Source organism: Oncorhynchus tshawytscha, linkage group LG17 (genome assembly GCF_018296145.1).
Source record: "Oncorhynchus tshawytscha isolate Ot180627B linkage group LG17, Otsh_v2.0, whole genome shotgun sequence".
NCBI lineage: Eukaryota > Metazoa > Chordata > Actinopteri > Salmoniformes > Salmonidae > Oncorhynchus > Oncorhynchus tshawytscha.
The window spans coordinates 14,143,523-14,163,699 of record NC_056445.1 but is presented as its reverse complement, the minus strand read 5'-3'; the positions used below and the strand labels follow the sequence as shown (position 1 = coordinate 14,163,699).

Below are 20,177 nucleotides of genomic sequence, written 5' to 3'. Positions count from 1 at the left end.
CATTGGTTTTGTCTTGTCTTCCCACACACCTGTTGTCAATCCCATTCATTACCTGTTGTGTATTTACCCTCTGTTTCCCCTCATGTCTTTGTCAGAGATTGTTATTGTCAGTGTAGTGTAATTGTTTGTATAGGTGCGCGTCGGGTCCTCGTACCCATGTTTTGTGTTTATGTACATAGAGTGTTATGGAGCATACTCCGTGGACTTTATTAAAAGACTCCATTTTACACTCCATTTGACTCTCCTGCGCCTGACTTCCCTGCCACCTATTACACCTATGCATGACAGAATCTCTGACCCTAATATGAAGTCAGCAGGAGAGGACACTATGCCCATGGAGCTGGAGGAACGCGTTCAGGAACAAGCGAGGGAGCTTGACGTTATCAGCTCCGTATTGGATCACATTGTCATGAAAAAAGGATCAATGATGGCTAGAAGACCGGTGACGTCGAACGCCGAGCACCGCCCGAACACGGAGAGGCAACGACTTCGGTAGAAGTCGTGACAATCCCAATAGTTAGTATATCCCAAACAATGGTAACAATGATATACAATTCAAGCAGATTGTCATCAGAAGTTATTAGATTCAGAACAGCATGCCCCAAGGAACGAACAAGAAATACAACAGCAAAACTTGAGTTTTCAAAGAAAACAGGAAATACAGAATACAGCTATCGAGGAACAGTGCATAAAAAGTGAGACATTTCAAAGTTATGGTTGAAAGAGAATAGTAAGAAATGCCCCAAAACAAACAGACATTTCCCCCTACAGAAACCTTTAAAAGAAAAGAAGATGATACAGACACTGACTCCCCCCCTCGTTTAAGCATGTTCTCAGAATGCTTACCCCCTGGCCCTATCCACACGCACACATACACACACACATACAGTATTCACACACACCTATCTGTAAACATTCTATCCTAGTCTTTGTATTCCTACAACAGCCCACTAGTCTGCCCCATTAAGACATAACCCAGCTAGCACAATGTGCAGAACAGCAGTGAAACACCAGTGACCCTGTGAATAAAACGTAGCCAGAGGGGATGTTCATATATAATGTCTGAGAGCAGAGAGATCAAACAGGGATGTAGTCTTGTTATGCTAACCACACTTTGAGCTCAGCCAAAGACTTTGGCTGCCAGACGAGCAGAGGAAGGACGCTCATTCACAAGTGCTTCAGAAAGATAAAAAAATTAACCCTTTTTACGCAGACAACTGCTTGACAACATGAAAGAGTTAATAATAGCTAATAGGGTTGTGGATAACCCCGTGCACTCAAAAAAATTATATTTAATTTAGAGCTGTTTAAATAGTGGCCAGAACACATGTTGGGTTATTTTGGCAAAGCCAGTTGGGTTGCATGAATGACCCAACATGTTGGGTTGTTGGGATTACCCAAACATGGGTTAATGTAACCATCAGTTGGGTATTTTTTACTCTCATGCTGGGTTAACCTAGCATCTGGGTCTTTTTTAACGTAACCCTTAGGTTATTTTCAGGAGGCGTGGTTTATTAGGGGCGTGGTTTTCAGCTAGATCTTATTGGCCACCCGTGAGAGTAAATGTCATTCCTGTACATAATTTTAAACATACATACTGCAAATTTAAATGTCAATAACATGTTTTTCACACATTCTTTTGTAATGTTAAGATGATTTATTATAAGGTATACCATCTTACAGCCTAATAAGGTATACCACCTTTTTTTCACCTTTATTTAACCAGGTAGGCTAGTTGAGAACAAGTTCTCATTTGCAACTGCGACCTGGCCTTGTGTCCCAACAATGGGATTTACGTAGGTTTTAGGGAACTTATACACTTCTGTAAGTGTCGTTGAAGCTACAAAATGTTAAATGTTTGACCTTAATATGTCATAACTATGCAACAGAACAGATGAATACGAATGACATTTACTCGCATGGGTGGTTAAAAATAACTATCTGAAAGCCATGCCCCTACTAAACTACACCTCCAGTCTTCTGACCTGACCTGCTGGGTCATATCTCAATAACCCAGCATCAATAACCCAGCATCATTAACCCTGCACCAATAACCCAGCATCAATAACTCTGCTGTTTTTAAAGAAAACAACTCAGCAGTTGAGTCAACCAAACAACCAGCATTTTTTAGAGTGTAACATAGTGCAGATATATTCATACAGTAATAAGCATTTATTAGCCTATATAAGAAAGAACTGAACTTAGAATAAAATGTAAACATTGTTTGCACTGGCTCTTTTTTTAACAACACACACACATATTTAACAACATTTGAAGTAATCCTTGATTGCTAACATGTTTTTACAATGACAGTTGATGTAGATTTACAGTTCCAAATTCTTGATCAGTTACGGTACATTAGGCCTACACCTCATCGTCATCCACTAAGAGTTCAACGTTCATTCCCATGATACATCTCTCGCAGAAAGGACACCATGGAGCAGTGAGAACATTCCAGACACCGCTGCTTCTGTACAGGGTCGGGAGCGAACACATTTGCCAATCTGCTCTGTTGGTTATTACGTATTTCCAGTATTCCGTACTCGGAATCAAAATCTTGCAGGCTTCCCGGCCGGTGACCTCGGAAATAAACTTGTCAGGATCACGGCACATGAGCCAGAGATCAGAGGATGAGCTGATTACACATGCAACGAAGGATGGAGGGGGGAAGAAGGAGAGAGGGGGAAAAACAGAAGAAGGGAAGAGAGGAAGAGAAGAGATCCCACTCCCCTGGTTAAGAGGCTTACTGAGAGTTGTAATGAGACCCAGGGGAGTGGTGTCAACACGTTTGACACCTATACTCACACACAGCCCGTGGCAGAGACCTCCCGCTGCCCTCACACACACTTTGATCTCACACACACACAAACTACCATGCCCAAGGCCTGAGAGAAAGAGAGAGAGAGAGAGAGAGAGAGAGAGAGAGAGAGAGAGAGAGAGAGAGAGAGAGAGGGGGGGGTGGAGAGTGAAACTAGAGGTGCAGAGAAAAAGAGGGATCAAGAGAAAAAGGGATGAGGGGAAAGCAGTGTTTTAATCTGCAGTGCAGGAAGTGTGATATCAAAGTACTGTCAGGGGTATCCTTTCTGTGCTGGCAAACGGCTCCACAAAGTCAAAAATGGACATTGGGTTAATGTTCTGATACCCTACTGGTAAGTGTTCAATCACTCCCCAGGGAAGGTATCAAATGAAGGGTGGACCACAATGTCACAAAGTCAAAACGTCACCACTGAGCAACTTCCACTGGTGACTTAACAGAGTCCTCTATGAGGGACAAGAGGGAATGAGAGTTATCCAGTGTTTTCTTCTGAGAGAAAGACTGTGAGTTCAAACAGTGACACAGGAGACACTGTTCCCCCTGTCCTCTTCTCTATCTGACAGCCAGGTCAGATTGTCAGTGCAGTAGAAGTGCAACAGAAGATTTACAGACTAATGCTGACATGTTCATATGAGGCATCTGGGGTCTGTCTTTTGCCTTACTTTAGAGTTTGTAAGAGCTTTTGTTGAAATAAAGGAATGACAGTACATAAAATAACATGAATGGATTTGCTAAGTGAGGATTTGCAATGGCGCCTGTCTATTTAGACACACACATCGTCCATCTCTTGGGCATGTGTGTGTGTTGTGCCACACACACACACACACACACACACACACACACACACACACACACACACACACACACACACACACACACACACACACACACACACACACACACACACACACACACACACCATCCATTAGAGCCTTGAATATATACAGTACACCACCACACCTGCCCTTCACCCTCACCTACCTGCCTTCCCACCACCAGGCTCCTGATTGGAGGGGGGCTCAGCAGGGCGGGGCTTCTCTAGTCATGTGGTCCTGGTGGGATTGGGCAGGTCGAAGACGATGGGCGGGTTCATGGGCTGGAAGTTGACGGTGCAGGCCGAGGCGTTGACGAACGTGGTGGTGCCGTCAGTCATCATACCATAACCTGGAGGAGGTAGAGGAGAGAGGAAGGGAGACGACTGTTAGAGAGGGAGAGAAAGACAGACTGTGACAGTAACACTCATTTGTTCATTGACTTCTTTACACTCTCTCTACATTTCCCTTTATTGACAGAACTAGCCACATCTAACTCTGATAGCGGCGACTGCATCTCGTTTGACATGGAGCAAATGTTTTACAGGTGAGATACTTTCTGCTTTTTCGATCACTCAGAATGAACTGGTCTGATGTAGAGAATTTGTGACAAATGACAAAAGCTACAATTCCTTTTCTCTCCCTTCTTCCATGCTCCCAATCTATCTCAGTCACTCAGATCCACACGCAGGGCTAAATACGGCCTGTTCCTCCCTGTGTGAATCTTATTTAGCTACTAATCTGGTCCTCTCCGAAGGGGCCATGGTGCTCCAGGGGACACACGCTGACCTGCTAACCCCAAAATACAATCTCTCAGCCTGGAGACAAGGCCTCCAAGTCCCCCCTGGCCTGGATGAGATACTGCAGTACCACTTACAGTATAATATATGACTAGAATTAAATACAGCCTCATTGCAAGAATCCATAAACGAGTCATAATGATATATTCCAAAGACCTTGACCTACAAGATCAATAATCTGATTTAAATATGTAGGCTTGTGTAGCAGTATGAGAAACCTCATTCATACAGAATGAAAGTGTGTATGTGTGTGTGTGTGTGTGTACCTTCGTGGATGTGTCCGAACACGTGCAGCTTGGGCTGTACTCTCCTCTGGACAGTGTTGAGCAGCTCCATACAGCCCACCCGCTGCATCTTCTTAGGAACCCAGTCCAGGAACCCTACACAGAGACAGCAACACAACACATGTCAATAACCACATAGGAAACACTGGTGATATAACATATGGACACATACTACACCCCGTATACACATCACTCCACAATACTATAATGCGCTAGTCCAGAAGCCCTGTAGAGAATGGAGATGACTCACACACACACACACACACACACACATGCACATTCTGCTACACACACCGCTGCACTCTACTACACACAGTGACACGGGTGAGAGAAAGACTGATTTAGTGCCACTTCTACAGGAAGCATTCTGCTGAGTCTATAGAAACACTATCGGGACTGGTCTATCTTGTGCCATGCACACGTTGGTGGTGGATGGCGTGACACACCCTCATACACAAAGTGCTTTGAAAGCTGTGAAAAGCTCGAAATAAGTAAACGCAATTCGACTAAAAACCCATTGGGTAACTTTACAAGTCTGTGGAGAGTAATGGCTCGGTCTCCATTTCTGGACACAACTAATTCTCTGCTTGTTTTAAAGCAGCTGGTGAGTAAACAGCTTTTATACAGATGTTTCTCTCCTGTGTAACTTCCTCCTCAGCGCTAGATAAAGAGGCCATATTTCTCCTCTCCTCCATCTCCGTTCCATCGCTTTATCGCACCCCATAAAATACGAGGGGTTTTGCCGCAGTGCGAACGAACGGTGTCTCTCACTCTTTTTCTCGGGTCACCTTTCGTCTAGCCCTCGCTTTCTGTTGTATCTTTCTCTTCCTCTCTCTCTAGACTGACGGTCTCTCTGTAGTTCTCTGTCCCTCGCTATCTCCTTCTCTTGCTCTCTGTATTCTCCCCCACCCCTTTCTCCCTCTCCTCCCCAGCCTCCTCTCTCTCGCTCTGTCTCTCCTTCTTCCCAAACCTCTTTCTCCCTCTCCTCCTCTCTATCCCTCTCTTTATCTCTCCCTCTAATAGGCATTAGTGGCCCGCGGTAGATGCTCCATATGCGGGTGGCTTATGAGGAGAGGGGAGCTGGAGACACTTGGCTAAACTGAACGGAAAATAACTCTCTGTGTTTAGAGGCGAGACGCCACGCAGCAGCCACAGAAATCAATCACACACTCGTCTGAGCATCTCCCAGCTGCAGCAGGAGATGGGCTGTGAAAGTGTGTGTGTTATGCAAATGTGTATGTAAGTGTGGGTAGATATTTACACGAGGATGATAACAGGAATAAATTACAGATTATTCAAAAAGAATACTTATTTGACAGTCTATCAAAGCATGTGCGTGTGTGACTGTGTGCATATGTGCGTGTGTATGGAACGTGTGTGCTGTGACGTCTCATGATTGTGTCCACCAGGTGTAATGTCTCCCTCACCCAGTGGGGGGCAGTGTGTGACCAGTATGTCGGTGGAGTCGGGGATCTGGTTCCACTTGTCCAGCAGAGCCTGACCTCTTGGCAGGTTGAACCCCCAGCCATAGTACCATGGCTGCCTGGCTCAGAGAAAGAGAGAGGAGAGAGATTAATACAGTATATCATATCAACTGTCAACACAGTCACCCATCAGATCATCATCTCTAATAAGGTTGAGCCCTGCTGGGGAGAGATTAAAATGGCACTTAACCTCTGAACCTCAATCATCTGCTCTGACAAATCAAAGACTACTGCTGCCACGTACAAAGTGCAACAGCATAAATTAGACAGAATCTTAGAGACGCAGGCAGAAAGCTCTAAGCTACAAAACCTCACAGCCTCAACATTAAACATGAACATCCGCTTGATTCAACAGTCGGCATTGGAGCCTTCCAGGACGGGAGGGGAAAGGAGAAGAGAGAAAAGAAGAGGAAGAGAGGGACTTGACAGCTGGGTCCGTGTCCCTTCACTTTGATAGCGGACGCCTCTGGTGTGTGAGTGACGGTGGAGAAATTAACATGTCACTAACAATGAGTCCTCAGATCCATCTTCCTCTGTACCGTAAGGCGAGCCACGCGTGTGTAACCACGATGACGCCGCCGTTAGCTCTCGTACCGCCGGCTTTTGTTAATTTGCAGAGGGCAGTCACTGGAAAAGCCAACTTTTATCGGCGCCACGCCGCTTGTCGCTTCAGTGGAACATCAGATGGAGTGTGTTTTATCATTTCCTGCCCGTCTGTGTATGTATGCAAGCAAGTGTGTGTGTGTGTGTGGGGGGGCGCACACACATGTACACGCACATACACATACTTAATTAAAGAGACCTAGTGGTATAATACAGCAGGATACATTTGGTGAATGTCCCAACCCTGGGGTCACTGCCTGAGAGAGGTTAAGGAGACAGAGTGAGAGATGCATCATGGGAAACGCTGTCCCACTTCAGCTTGAATTTACTCCACTAAAATTCCATCACTACGGGACATCAGAGCCTAAACATTTGATGAAACATCTGAAGTTCCCAGTGAACGCAATTTCAATCATTTACACAGTGAATTTGAAAAGGTTTAAATTGGCCTGAGCATATTAATTGGGCCGGTTAAATATTAATGTCTGTCTTAACATGGATGTCTCAATTAAAATGAGATGAGCTGCCAGTCTCATCTGTGTTCCAAACGGCACCCTATTCCCTAGTACTTTTGACCAGAGCTGTATTGGGAATAGAGTGACATTTGAGACGCAAACCATCCATCCCCTCTTCATATCTGAATGGAGAGATGAAGAACAAGCGAGAGATGAGAGACGGAGGAAAAGCACTTTTCTCTGGTAATCGCTATTGGACTGTAATTTCCCTAACAGAGGATTAGATAAAGAGAGAGAGAGAGAGAGAGAGAAGGGGAGATGAGAAAGAATTAAGGGGCTATTGAGAGAGACATGGAGATGGAATGAGATAGAGATGAAGGGAATGAGAGAGAAAAGAGTGAGTTTGTACATTATGTAAATACTTGCATTTCTTCTTTTTGTTCCCACTTCCAACTTGTCTCAAGTTAAAAGTCTGGTATTTTCTACCACTAGGACCAAAATCACATGATATACAGTATCTAGCATGCTAGCAGATACCCATACTGCCCTACCAAGCAAAAAGGCAGTATCTGCTCATATCATGGAACTGAGAAAATGGTGGTTTCACAGTAACTTATTGCAGTTACTCCTAATATGACCCCCATTTTCTCCAAAACACAATACAACCGATGCAGTATACTTGTCCACATGATTAAGCATGTATTTAATATAGCAAAAATTACATTAATTCATTTTCAACCAAATTAGCAGTTACTGCCTTTTTGCTTGGTAGGGCAGCATTGACTTCCAGTCATTGCGCTAACGCTAGTTAGCATAGGATCGCGATACTACCACCAACTACCTTGATACTGGACACAGACATAAAAATGGTATCCACGAGTGTACCTGACTCTGAAACTGCCCCTGACTCTGAAAGTGTACCTGACAGGCCTCCCGGGTGGCGCAGTGGTTAAGGGTACTGTACTGCAGCGCCAGCTGTGCCACCAGAGACTCTGGGTTCGTGCCCAGGCTCTGTCGTAACCGGCCGCGACCGGGAGGTCCGTGGGGCGACGCACAATTGGCCTAGCGTCGTCCGGGTGTTAGGGAGGGGTTGGCCGGTAGGGATATGCTTGTCTCATCGCGCACCAGCAACTCCTGTGGCGGGCCGGGCGCAGTGCGCGCTAACTCCTGTGGCGGGCCGGGCGCACGGACTTCCGGGTTGGATGCGTGCTGTGTTAAGAAGCAGTGCGGCTTGGTTGGGTTGTGTATTGGAGGACGCATGACTTTCAACCTTCGTCTCTCCTGGGAGTTGTAGCGATGAGACAAGATACCACGAAATTGGGGAGAGAATGGGGTAAGGGGGATACCTAGTCAGTTGCACAACTGAATGCATTCAACCCAAAAAAGAAAGTGCCCCTGACTCTGAAAGTGCCCCTGACTCTGAAAGTGCCCCCGACTCTGAATGTGCCCCTGACTCTGAAACTTCATTCCAGGAAAAACCCTGACACAAAAAAATGAAAGAATATAATACTAACAACTTTTCTACATAAATAGGATTGCACCAGGAAAGCGATTAGAATTGAACTAGTGTTTTTTGGTGCAGTTAGGAAGGAGAATTGGGGACGTGCTCAGCATATGTCTGTTAAGACTGTTAATACCCAAGGTTTGTTACGGATATGGAGAAAAAGGAAACAGATGTTTGAGTTAGAGCGCTGGATCCCTAGGCATCATCTAGGGGCAAAGCAAAGCACACTGGGAAAAAAACAATAGCATCAAAATCACTACTTTCATTTGATGTGATTCTTTCCCCCCTTTCTTTTCTGAAGCAAGAGAGAGAGACTGACACATACACAGAGAGAGAGAGACAGACAGAGACAAAGAGAGGGAGAGAGAGAGAAAGAGACACAGACAGAGAGAGAGACAGAGAGGCAGAGAGAGACAGAGAGACAGAGAGGCAGAGAGAGAGACAGAGAGCGACAGAGAGAGGGAGAGAGAGAGACAGAGACAGGTGGAGACTGACAGAGACAGACAGCAAGAGACAGACAGCGAGAAAAAGACAGCGAGAGACAGACAGTGAGAGACATAAAGCGAGAGACAGAGAGACTGAGACAGAGAGACAGGGTGATTGTGTCAGGTTTACCCAAAACACCACTTTACCCAACAGGGTAATATTATAGAAGGTTTGAAAACAAATAAGAGATCAGTCTCGCGTTTGGTAATGTGTGTGTGTAACTATTTCAGTGTGTGTGTGTGTGTATTTGTTTCTCCATTCAGAAGCTTAATGATATCATTGGAGAAAGCCATGAATGATTAACGAATCAGGCAGTGCTGAGGGGCGTGAGGCGTTAACCACACACACACACTTTGGTTAACTTCACAGTCGTTAGGAAGAAAAACAGCACGCCAAAAGAGGAATTTTAAATCTAAATCAGTTCCAGACTTATCCTGAGGTCTAGAGAGGAACAGGCTTTGTGAGAAATAGAGAAAGAGAGACAGAGAGGGAGATGGTTTTAGTGATGTTGTGAGACACAGGAAAAGAGAGTGGTAGAGAAAGGGAGGTGAAGAAAAACGGAGAGAGCACACAGAAGAGAGTGGTATCTAGACAGTACACAGCCAGTCTGGGTTCTCTCTATATATCTTTTGACAAAAAGTATGAAGAGACTCAGAATAGGAAGATGGAAAAGATGCTGAGAGAGGGGGGCAACCAGAGAGACAGCTAATGAATGTGTGTATGCTATAGGAGTGTGTGTGTGTTCATTTCAAGTTTTCTATTTCTCAGAGAAGCCGAGTGGATGCAGTCACACCCCATCATCATCACCTCAGCTTGAGTTAATTAAGACAAACTGTCGACTTAACGACCCTAATAACAGCCTGGAAGGGGAGGAAAACACACAAACACACACACACTGAGTCACGACATACACTCTGCTTGTGTGCTCTTATTAGACTGAGTGTATGTGCGTGTACTGTATACGTGTATGAGTGTGTACAGTATGCACACCTGGGTAATACTAAAGGGGGTTGCTGTGCTGTCACTTGTCACTCCTAAGAGCTGAGATCTTCTTATTAAACTCCCTGCCTCCCCGCACCACTTGACGTGTGTCTCCGTACATGATCACCCCCCCACCACCCTCGCTAACCTCGTTAAGAGCCTGTTTCAATTAAAAGTGTTCTGGGGTGGGAGAAGTCCATTGGGACTCCACTGCTCAGATAGAGGTCAACAGAGCTGCTTAGAGATGCTATTAGCGTCTTCCTGTTCTCATTTACTCATTCACTAGCCTGGAGGCTAGGTGGGCTAGTTCAAACACAGGCTACTGACTATTAACACTGCTTCCTATTACTGGGTAATTACACACAAACAATACTTACTGCTAGGTACTCTATGTCCTCTGACTGTCTGATATCTCCTATTGTCCTCTTTGTTTAGTCTACTCCATGAGCCAGTGAGGAGCCATTTTAAAATGAGTCAGTTCTCTCTATCGTACAAAATAGGATTAAAATCTTTCAATAGGACAGTTATAAATTAATTTACACACACACACACACACACACACACACACACACACACACACACACACACACACACACACACACACACACACACACACACACACACACACACACATACACACGCTGGTACATGGAAGCATGAGAGAGTTTGACTCCAAGAAGACGCTATTTCATGTTACAGAGAAATACGTTACTTTCTCTTATCCATTATTAATCCCAACTCTAAACCTTTCTCAGCGCACACTATTCTCCCTCCCACACACAATAGTTAATGTACAGACTTTGATGTTTAATCACGACTACCACACACACAAGCCAGTCCACCCGGCAAGATTGATCCTCACAGCAGGACTACTGAGACAGAGGGAGGGATGGAGGGAGAGAGAAGGGGAAGGGGAGGGAGAGGGACAGGGAGAGGGAGAAGAGAGGGACGGACAACGACACTGATGCAGAGAGAGAAGGAGATTGAAAGAGAGAGAAAGAAAGGGAGTGGGATAGAGGGGAAATAAGAGATGGGGAAGGAGAGAGAGAATGCTGAAAGGCAGAGTACTGTATATCTGACTGACAGTATGGAGGATAAGATATGTGACAGGGCCCAGCTCAGCCTGCAGTAACCGAAAGGTAGCTGGTTCGAATCAGCCGTTCTGCCCTGGAGCAAGGCTGTTAACCCCCGATGGTGTCGATTAAAGGCAGGCCCCTACACCTCTGATTCAGAGGGGTTGGGTTAAATGTGGAAGACACATTTCGGGTTGAATGCATTCAGTTGTGCAACTGACTAGGTATCCCCTTTCCCTGTGTGAGCTACAGAACAGTCCTTACTTCAACACTACCGTACCCTCCTGTTCTTCCCGTCACCATCTTGTCCTTATTTAATCTTTCATTCTCCATCTTCATTTTATCTATCCACGTACCATAACTCAACCCATCTATTCCTCCTATATTTCTGTCCATCACCCTCTCTTCCTGTCTAATCTCACCTCTCCACCTCTTTACCTCCAACTGCCCCCATCCCCACTTCCCCTCTCTCTGTGGAGAGGCAGATTGGGGACATATTGGCCCTCAGCGTGACTTATGTAACACCCAGCAGGTTCAGGAGGAACCGAGGAGCACCGGGCTGACACACACACACACACACACACACACACACACACACACACACACACACACACACGCACACACACGCACACTCAAAATTCGGAAAGAAATATGAACACACACAAGACACCGAAACAGGGAAACTGTATCAGTAAATGTTGACCCACGGGAAATCAAAAGCAATGCTGTTTTGTAGTCAGTCTCTCCTCCCATCTTTCCCCCTCTAGGCACCTGTGTGTGTGTCTCTGTAATGGCTTAATTGCAGGTGACTGGTGAGCGCGGTAATGGTCTAAGCACTGGATGGGTGGAGGATTAGGTGATAGACTACCACCGAGCTCTCATCCACTAAACACAGTACAGTCACTGAGCTACACCAGTCAATGTCTGGCCCCGGGGCTGACACACACACACACACCTGCACAACTCCCTCTGAGCTGATATACACATTTTGATATACACAGATACACCCCCATACAGCAGTAGTCTCAGAGTGTCCAACCATCCTGGTGAAACTGGAGCAGACCAAGGTGGCGTCGCAGAGCCCATCTGTGACAGAGTGCAGGGAGATCTGCCCACACACACACACACACACACACACACACACACACACACACACACACACACACACACACACACACACACACACACACACACACACACACACACACACACACACAAACACACACACACACACACACCGACCAAGCCTCATCAACAAAACAGTGATGGGTACAGAGACACTTGTCTTGTGTGAAGTCTGAAAGGCCTGGTTCTCTGGACCAGTAGCAGTCAGCCTCACAGCTGTGCTCATTCACAGCTTCACACTCATCAGCAGCACCAGCACACAACCCAAGAACCCCCACCACCTCCAATGTTAGGTTTAAAGCCAGGCATGTTCTTATAGGGTTTTCTCAAAGGATATATTCTGTCAATAAAAACCTTATCTTTATTGAACTAGAAGCAGCACACAACAATATTATACAGCTGTGAAGCTGCCTGTACATTTCCTATTGAAAATCTACATTTCTTTATCAAATCAAGCTGGTTTCATCCATTCCCACAGCGAGCCCCGTCAATGAAGAGCAGCTGCTGTCTAAACCAACCACTAACCCTCACCTCCCCCCATAAATCCCAGAGCTCCCACCTGTGTTTGTCACCCCTCCCTCCCATGTCTACTCCTCCACTGTGTCATTAATTCTGCTTGTTTGGTAAAATGCTGAAACATTGTTCCCACCGCCCCTTGTCGATCACAACTCTCACACACACACACACACACACACACACACACACACACACACACACACACACACACACACATACACACACACACACACACATACACACACACACACACACCTGGCAGGTCTCTGTCTCCCTATAGACTGATGTTTCCCACATTTAATAAAATGCAGGCAGACTTCCTCGATGAGGGATGGAGGGAATTAGGAGAGGAGAGTTGAGAGGAAAACATAGGGGGAAGAGAAAGATATTATATACTGTAGGGAGAAGGAGAGACCGATAGACAAAGACAAAAAAGAGAACAATGAATTAGCAATGGAAAAAAAGAGTGATACAGACGTACCACCAGATAGATAAAGAAAGAAAAACGAGACAGACAACTGAGGGACTGATGCGTAGGGTTAGTGACAGATGAATAGATGTCTCTTGTTCCTGCTCTCCTCTCTTCCTCTCCCTCTCTCGCCTGCTTGCTGCTGTTCCTCTGTAATCAAGTTGGATGTCAGAAAAGACAAACGCATCCCTGCCCTCCCTCACTTTCCTCTCCTCCATGCCTCCCCCCCCTCCCTTTTTTAGAAACAGTTAGGAAAAGTACGGATCAGCAGAAACTAGCCCAGTCAGAATCTCAGAAACTCAGAGGAAACCGTGTTTGATCAGGGACAGAGCCTCTCACACACGTCTCTCCTATACCTGTGCTATAGCTTACACAGCATACGCTTCACAATTGTACATCTGCACACACGTCAAAACTACATCAGTGACATGCATTAAAGTGGGACTTAGGAAAGACTAGTAGTTAATCAGACAAGACACATGACTTTGAATGAACTTAACACAACAGAATATGACATCTGGGTCGTTCACTATCGTATTACCACTAATATTTCTGGTGTTTTACATCGCACCATAAAGCAGCAAAGGAAGCTCTGAAACTAAATCAGGCTAAAAGCATTTCTTCCCGTATTAACCCGAGAGAACGAGGAAGGAACACTTTTATTGACAATGTTTCAGCAATTTACTGCCCTTTTTCAAATAAGTATTTTAACCATGAATTTACAAGTTACAATACAGTTGCCAATACAATCTCAAGCAATATGCAGTAAACAGAATTATATCACCCTCTCTACCTAATCAATAGACTAAAGGTCGACCGATTATGATTTTTCAACGCCGATACCGATTAATTGGCCGATTTTTATTTATTTGTAATAATGACAATTACAACAATACTGAATGAACACTTATATTAACTTAATATAATACATCAATAAAAATATATTTAGCCTCATATAAATAATGAAACATGTTCAAATTGGTTTAAATAATGCAAAAACAAAGTGTTGGAAAAGTAGAAGTGAAATATGTGCCATGTAAAAAAACTAACGTTTGAGTTCCTTGCTCAGAACATGAGAACATATGATAGTTGGTGGTTCCTTTTAACATGAGACTTCAATATTCCCAGGTAAGAGGTTTTAGGTTGTAGTTAATATAGTATTTATAGGACTATTTCTCTCTATACCATTTGTATTTCATATACCTTTGACTATTGGATGTTCTTATAGGCACTATAGTATTGCCAGTGTAACAGTATAGCTTCCGTCCCTCTCCTCACCCCTACCTGGGCTCGAACCAGGAACACATCGACAACAGCCACACTCGAAGCAGCGTTACCCATCGCTCCACAAAAGCCGCGGCCCTTTGCAAGGGGAATAACTACTCCAAGTCTCAGAGCCAGTGACGTTTGAAACGCTATTAGAGCGCACCCCGCTAACTAGCAAGCCATTTCACATCGGTTACACCAGCCATTTGGCTGATAGGCTTGAAGTCATGAACAACGCTGTGCTTGCAAAGAGCTGCTGGCAAAACGCACGAAAGTGCTGTCTGAATGTATACGAGTGCTGTTTGAATGCTTACGAGCCTGCTGCTGCCTACCATAGCTCAGTCAGACTGCTTTATCAAATCATATACTTAATTACAACATAACACACAGAAATACGAGCCTTTGGTCATTAATATGGTCGAATCCGGAAACTATAATTTCGAAAACAAGACGTTTACTTCAGTGAAATACAGAACTGTTCGGTATTTTATCTAACGGGTGGCATCCCTAAGTCTAAATATTCTTGTTACATTGTACAACCTTCAATGTTATGCCATAATTACATAAAATTCTTGCAAAATAGTTCGCAATGAGCCAGGCTGCCCAAACTGTTGCATATACACTGACTCTGAGTGCAATGAACGCAAGAGAAATTACACAATTTCACCTGGTTAATATTGCCTGCTAACATGGATTTCTTTTAGCTAAATATGCAGGTTTAAAAATACATACTTCTGTGTATTGATTTTAAGAAAGGCATTGGTGTTTATGGTTAGGTACAGTCGTCCAACGATTGTGCTTTTTTAACTAGTGATTATGATTAATTGTTTTTTATAAGATAAGTTTAATGCTAGCTAGGAACTTACCTTGGCTTCTACTGCATTCGTGTAACAGGCTCCTCGTGGAGTGCAATGAGAGGCAGGTGGTTATTGCGTTGGAAGGTTGCAAGATTGGATCCCACGAGCCGACAAGGTGAAAATCTGTCGTTCTGCCCACCAAGGTAAATAAAAAACATTTTAATATGTTCTTAAACTAGTAAAATTAAGGTCTAAAAATAATAATATATATATTTTTTAAATCTGCAAAATCGGCGCCCCAAAATTTCCGATTGTTATGAAAACTTGAAATCGGCCCTAATTAATCGGCCATTCCGATTAATCGGTCGACCTCTACAATAGACTGCTCACAAGGTTTCAATATTAAGACACGTAGTCACACTATGACACGCCTGTCATGGATCCCTATGAAATGCACTGTCAGGAATAGATACTGTGCATGGTCATGACATGCTCTGTGAGTTTCTCCAGATTCTGTAGCCAACTACCCCGAACAAAGAACCCCCCTCCTCGCTCCCCTTCCTCTCCTCCCCCTATTCCTGGCTGGGTAGTGCAAGGTACTGAGAGATGACAAATCTGCTGGGTCATGACAGACGACTTCATGTCCAGCGATAATGAACTCCTGTCGGACGCTGCTCTCACAGGATGCTCAGAGACACGTTGCACTAACGTTGCCGCTAGGTTGGGGGGTTTTCATGTGGATGTCCACATGCCGCCACCTATGTCTTCTCGCAAAGTGGATACACTTGAAAGAATGTGTGAAAGAGAGAAAGGAAGGAGAGAATGAGAGAAGAAGAGAAACATGGGAAAAAAGAGACTGACAGACAAACAGACAGAGAGGAAGATTGGCAAACAAAGAAAGACTAAGAGGATGAGGAAGTGAGTCTCTCTGTGGATGTACATGTTCAATGTGTGTGTTCGTCAGCAGCGTGTGTGTGTGGAGAAGTAGGGGTGTAGGCAGCGCCTGCTTCCAACATCCTGTAAGCCTCTCTTGTTGCAGCAGGTGGAGGAAAGCTGCAGCAGCCCAGTGTGTGTTTGGGTGTTGTGTGTGTGTGTGATGAGAGCAGGTGGGTGAGAACTGTGTCATATGGAGGTTTCCTGGAGCGGCACTGGAGAGAGGGGTCCAAACTCTGCAGGCATCGGGGGGGACAGAGGAGGGCCAAGAAAGAAAGAGGGGAGGGGACAGTGAGAGGAACGGAATACACCCAAATATGCCAGCAAGGTTCCCCTTAAAAATGTGTCTGTGCGATGACCCACCTAATGCTTAAAGTAGTGATGTTGTATCAAGCCAGCGCTCATGATGTTAAAGCCATGAGTTGACCTACCATTTGGATAACACTGATCTGGGTCAACATGGTCATAAAGGTCCAACACACAGTAATCTGAACTTCCCCCTCCACTTTGAAGCAAGCTGCAGATTGAGTAGAATATCTGACATCTCTAGCCTCTTATACCTGACACTAGCCCTCCTACACGTTCTCCTGTGTCCATACCTGCCCATACGCCCATCATCCACAGTCTAGTCTGACTCCACTCAAAATACCTCTATAGAGTGCCACAGGCAGACAACAGGTCTTTGCCATATTTTGATTCCCATGGTTGAGCCTAGACTGCTGCCTGCCTGCTTGTCTCATTTCCACAGTTCCCTAATAACAACCGTGGCAGTAGTCGCTAACCCTGTTAGCATAGAACATAATGCATTCCCATTTAAATAGCATTTAGAAGCGCTAGGGAGGCACATTTGTCCCTTCCTGTTCTAAATAATGACCAATTACCATGGAGGAAGAGGTGGCTTCACAGGGGAGGAGTGACAGTCGAGACGACAGTGGGGAAGACAGGGAAGAGTGGAGAGATGGGGGAGGGGCTTTCCTTTTTAATTGGTGGCAGATCTCAATGTGACGTGTATCTTTTTCTTCTTCTTATGATTCTGCAGAGGGGGGGTGAAATAAGGAGGAAGTGGGGAGAAGAGGTAGGGAGAGAGGGGGAGAGAAAAAGCGGGATGAGGCAATAAGTGAGGGGAGGAGGGAAAGAGCGAGAGAGAAAGAGGGCGAGAGAAAGAGAGAGGGACTAGCATGTGTCTAAACTGTGTTTGTCTTGGAGGGATAATGTGCGTTAGCTACATCCACTACAGTCTAATTCCGTCCAGAAAAGCTGTTGGACTCCCCCCTCAGTTGTAGTTGCCTAGGCAACCGTGGCAAATCTTCCCTTTGTCAAACAGATGTCCCATTTAGTTGGAAATTAGAATGTGTAAAAACCCACGAGACACAAATTATTTCAAAGTTCTCCGTTGGACAGAGGGAGGGAGAAGAACAGGAAAGAAAGGAAAAGAAAAAGGAGAGCCTTCTACTGTTGCTCCCTCCCTCCCATCCACCAGTCTCCTGTGCATAAGGAAACACACTGATTTGCCAAAGATGGAGGTTGATGGGATGGTGGAGGGTGGGGTGAAAATATGGCAGGCGGGGAGGAAGAGTGACCCCTGTTCTGAACCAGTGCTGGGCATCATGGCAGCACGCGTTCCAGCACAGCAGAAGGGTCTGATATAGAGGACAGAGACACCCTAAGGGAGAAGAAATCACCCCACACACACAAACACTCACAGCATCATACAACCCCACTCACACCCCTGATGCCTTTTTGGACAAGTATTCCTGGTCCTCTAGACTGGTTCTGACTGTGTGGTCTAATTGTGGTCAACAAGGACACTGACCAGTGACTGCTCACTGCCTGACCCGACTGAGACCGCAAGTGTGTGTGTGAGCAAGAAACAGAGAGAAGAGGGATAACATATGGATAGAATCACTTTAATTCAGAATTAATATGAAGCCCACATGCCTTGTAGAGGGGAATCAAGGAGAATGGCCTACAGCACCACACACACACACACACACACACACACACACACACACACACACACACACACACACACACACACACACACACACACACACACACACACACACACACACACACACACACACACACACACACACACACACACACACACACACACACACACACACACACAGTATTTCCTCTTGAGGCCATTTAACAGGTAATTTAAAGAGAAATCCCTACAGGGAAACGACACACTAAACGTCTTCTCCTCCTCGTGCATCCTCTCTCTCCCTCCCTTCATAACACCTCACCATAACAGTGTGTTTACTCACCTGCAGGTACAGAGACTGACAGCACTTAGAGAAAGAGAACGAGAATGGAGGAAAGAGATTAAAGAACAAAGAGAATCTACGAAGGAGGGAAAGTGACAAGTGTTGAAGTAGGCCGTTATCTCTCCCTTTTCCCCTCCAAACCGAAAGTGGCCGTTTATTACTACTCAGTGTTCATCACAGGGTACCTCACTGTCCCACTTGGGGAATACACCTCAACCACTGGAAACAGGCGATGTGGAGGAACAAGAGAAAAAGAAGAAAAGAGGAAGGAGAGAGAAGGAGGGGTAGAGCACAGGGCTGCAGGGGTTTTGGGACAGTCTCTGAGCACATCAGAATTTAATTTAGCAAGGACCCTGGTGAGCAGCCCTACAAAAGCAACACCCACGACGAGACACTACTGTAGCTAGCTAGCGCACACATGGAAGGACGATCTCTCTCTCGTTATAATATCCTGTAAGAGATGTTCAGCAGTAACAGCTAGAACTCTTAGACAAACTCCAAAGAGGTCAAATGACCTTCATCATTTCTACATCATTAGAGTCATTATATAAAACCCCTGGAGTATTCTGTCCCTCTCTCCCTCTGCCACTCTCCACCCATCCTCTCAGTCTACATCAAAACACCTGTTAATTAAAAACACAGAGAAAGAGGAGAGATCTCTCCTTCTTTCCATCCCCCCTTCATCAGAGACGTTTTCAAAACAGGGGGAGCAGGTATTCTGTCCCTCACCATGAATCAAAGAGAGGAGATGGGGAGGAAGAGGGGGAGGAAGAGGAGAAGACTCTCTTCATCTCTTTAGTTTTTCTGATGAGCTTTCTTAATTGGGCCACTATAGAAAGAAGTGAAATCCTAAATAATTAAAAAATCTAATTAAGGAGTCTTTTGCATCTCTGTGCTTAATTATTCCGTGCGGAGAGCAGCGGGGAGCGATACATTTCTCCCTTTTTCATTTAAAAAAAAGTCTCCTCATCCCACCACTCCCCCATCAATAAACAGCTCCTGATTTCGCTCCTCTGTCCTCCCCCTCTCTCTCTCCCGCCGCTCTTCAGATGTGTGTGTGTCTCTGTGTGTGGTGTGTGCCGTCCTTAGAGACTGTCATTATGAACACTTAGAGAGAGTTAACCCATTAGTTCATTCCACAGAGAGGGCCGCTATAAGGCCTCTGTTACTCTCTCCATCCCCCTCTTCTCCATCTCTCCCCCTTTCTCCATTCCTGCCTCTCAATCTCTACATCTCTCTTTCTTTACCCCATTCTCTTACCTTCTTTCTACACCCTCTCCCTTTTACCTCTCTCTGCAATACTATTCCTATCACCCTAATATATCTCTCTCTCAGGAGAAAACCAGTGAAGAGAGAGTGAAATACTGTGAGGATCTATGTGGAACTAAAGCTGTAGAAAGAACATGTTTAAAAGGACATGTTTAACTACAAGGTGATCATTCATTATTCCGTCCATGAGCAAGGTGAGGACGACACAGTTGTGTTGATGATAACTGAATCA

At 45.2% G+C, this 20,177-nt stretch overlaps 1 protein-coding gene across 3 annotated transcripts in view; it reads right to left on the bottom strand.

The window, feature by feature from the left end:
• Positions 1-20,177, bottom strand: part of LOC112216893 (metallophosphoesterase domain-containing protein 1) — a 43,455-nt gene that overhangs the window by 3,986 nt on the left and 19,292 nt on the right. For 2 of the 3 annotated variants that reach the window (XR_006079215.1, XR_006079216.1), the window contains exons 5-7: positions 6,139-6,254; positions 4,694-4,807; positions 3,797-3,979 (exon numbers count right to left, since the gene is read on the bottom strand). Coding sequence is in view for 1 of the 3 variants with exons in the window: in XM_024377031.2 (XP_024232799.1) it covers positions 3,858-3,979; positions 4,694-4,807; positions 6,139-6,254 (352 nt within the window). In the remaining 2 variants the exon portion in view is untranslated. Of the gene's footprint in view, positions 1-218; positions 3,980-4,693; positions 4,808-6,138; positions 6,255-20,177 lie in introns of those variants that run through there. The other variant, XM_024377031.2, reaches the window with a different exon arrangement.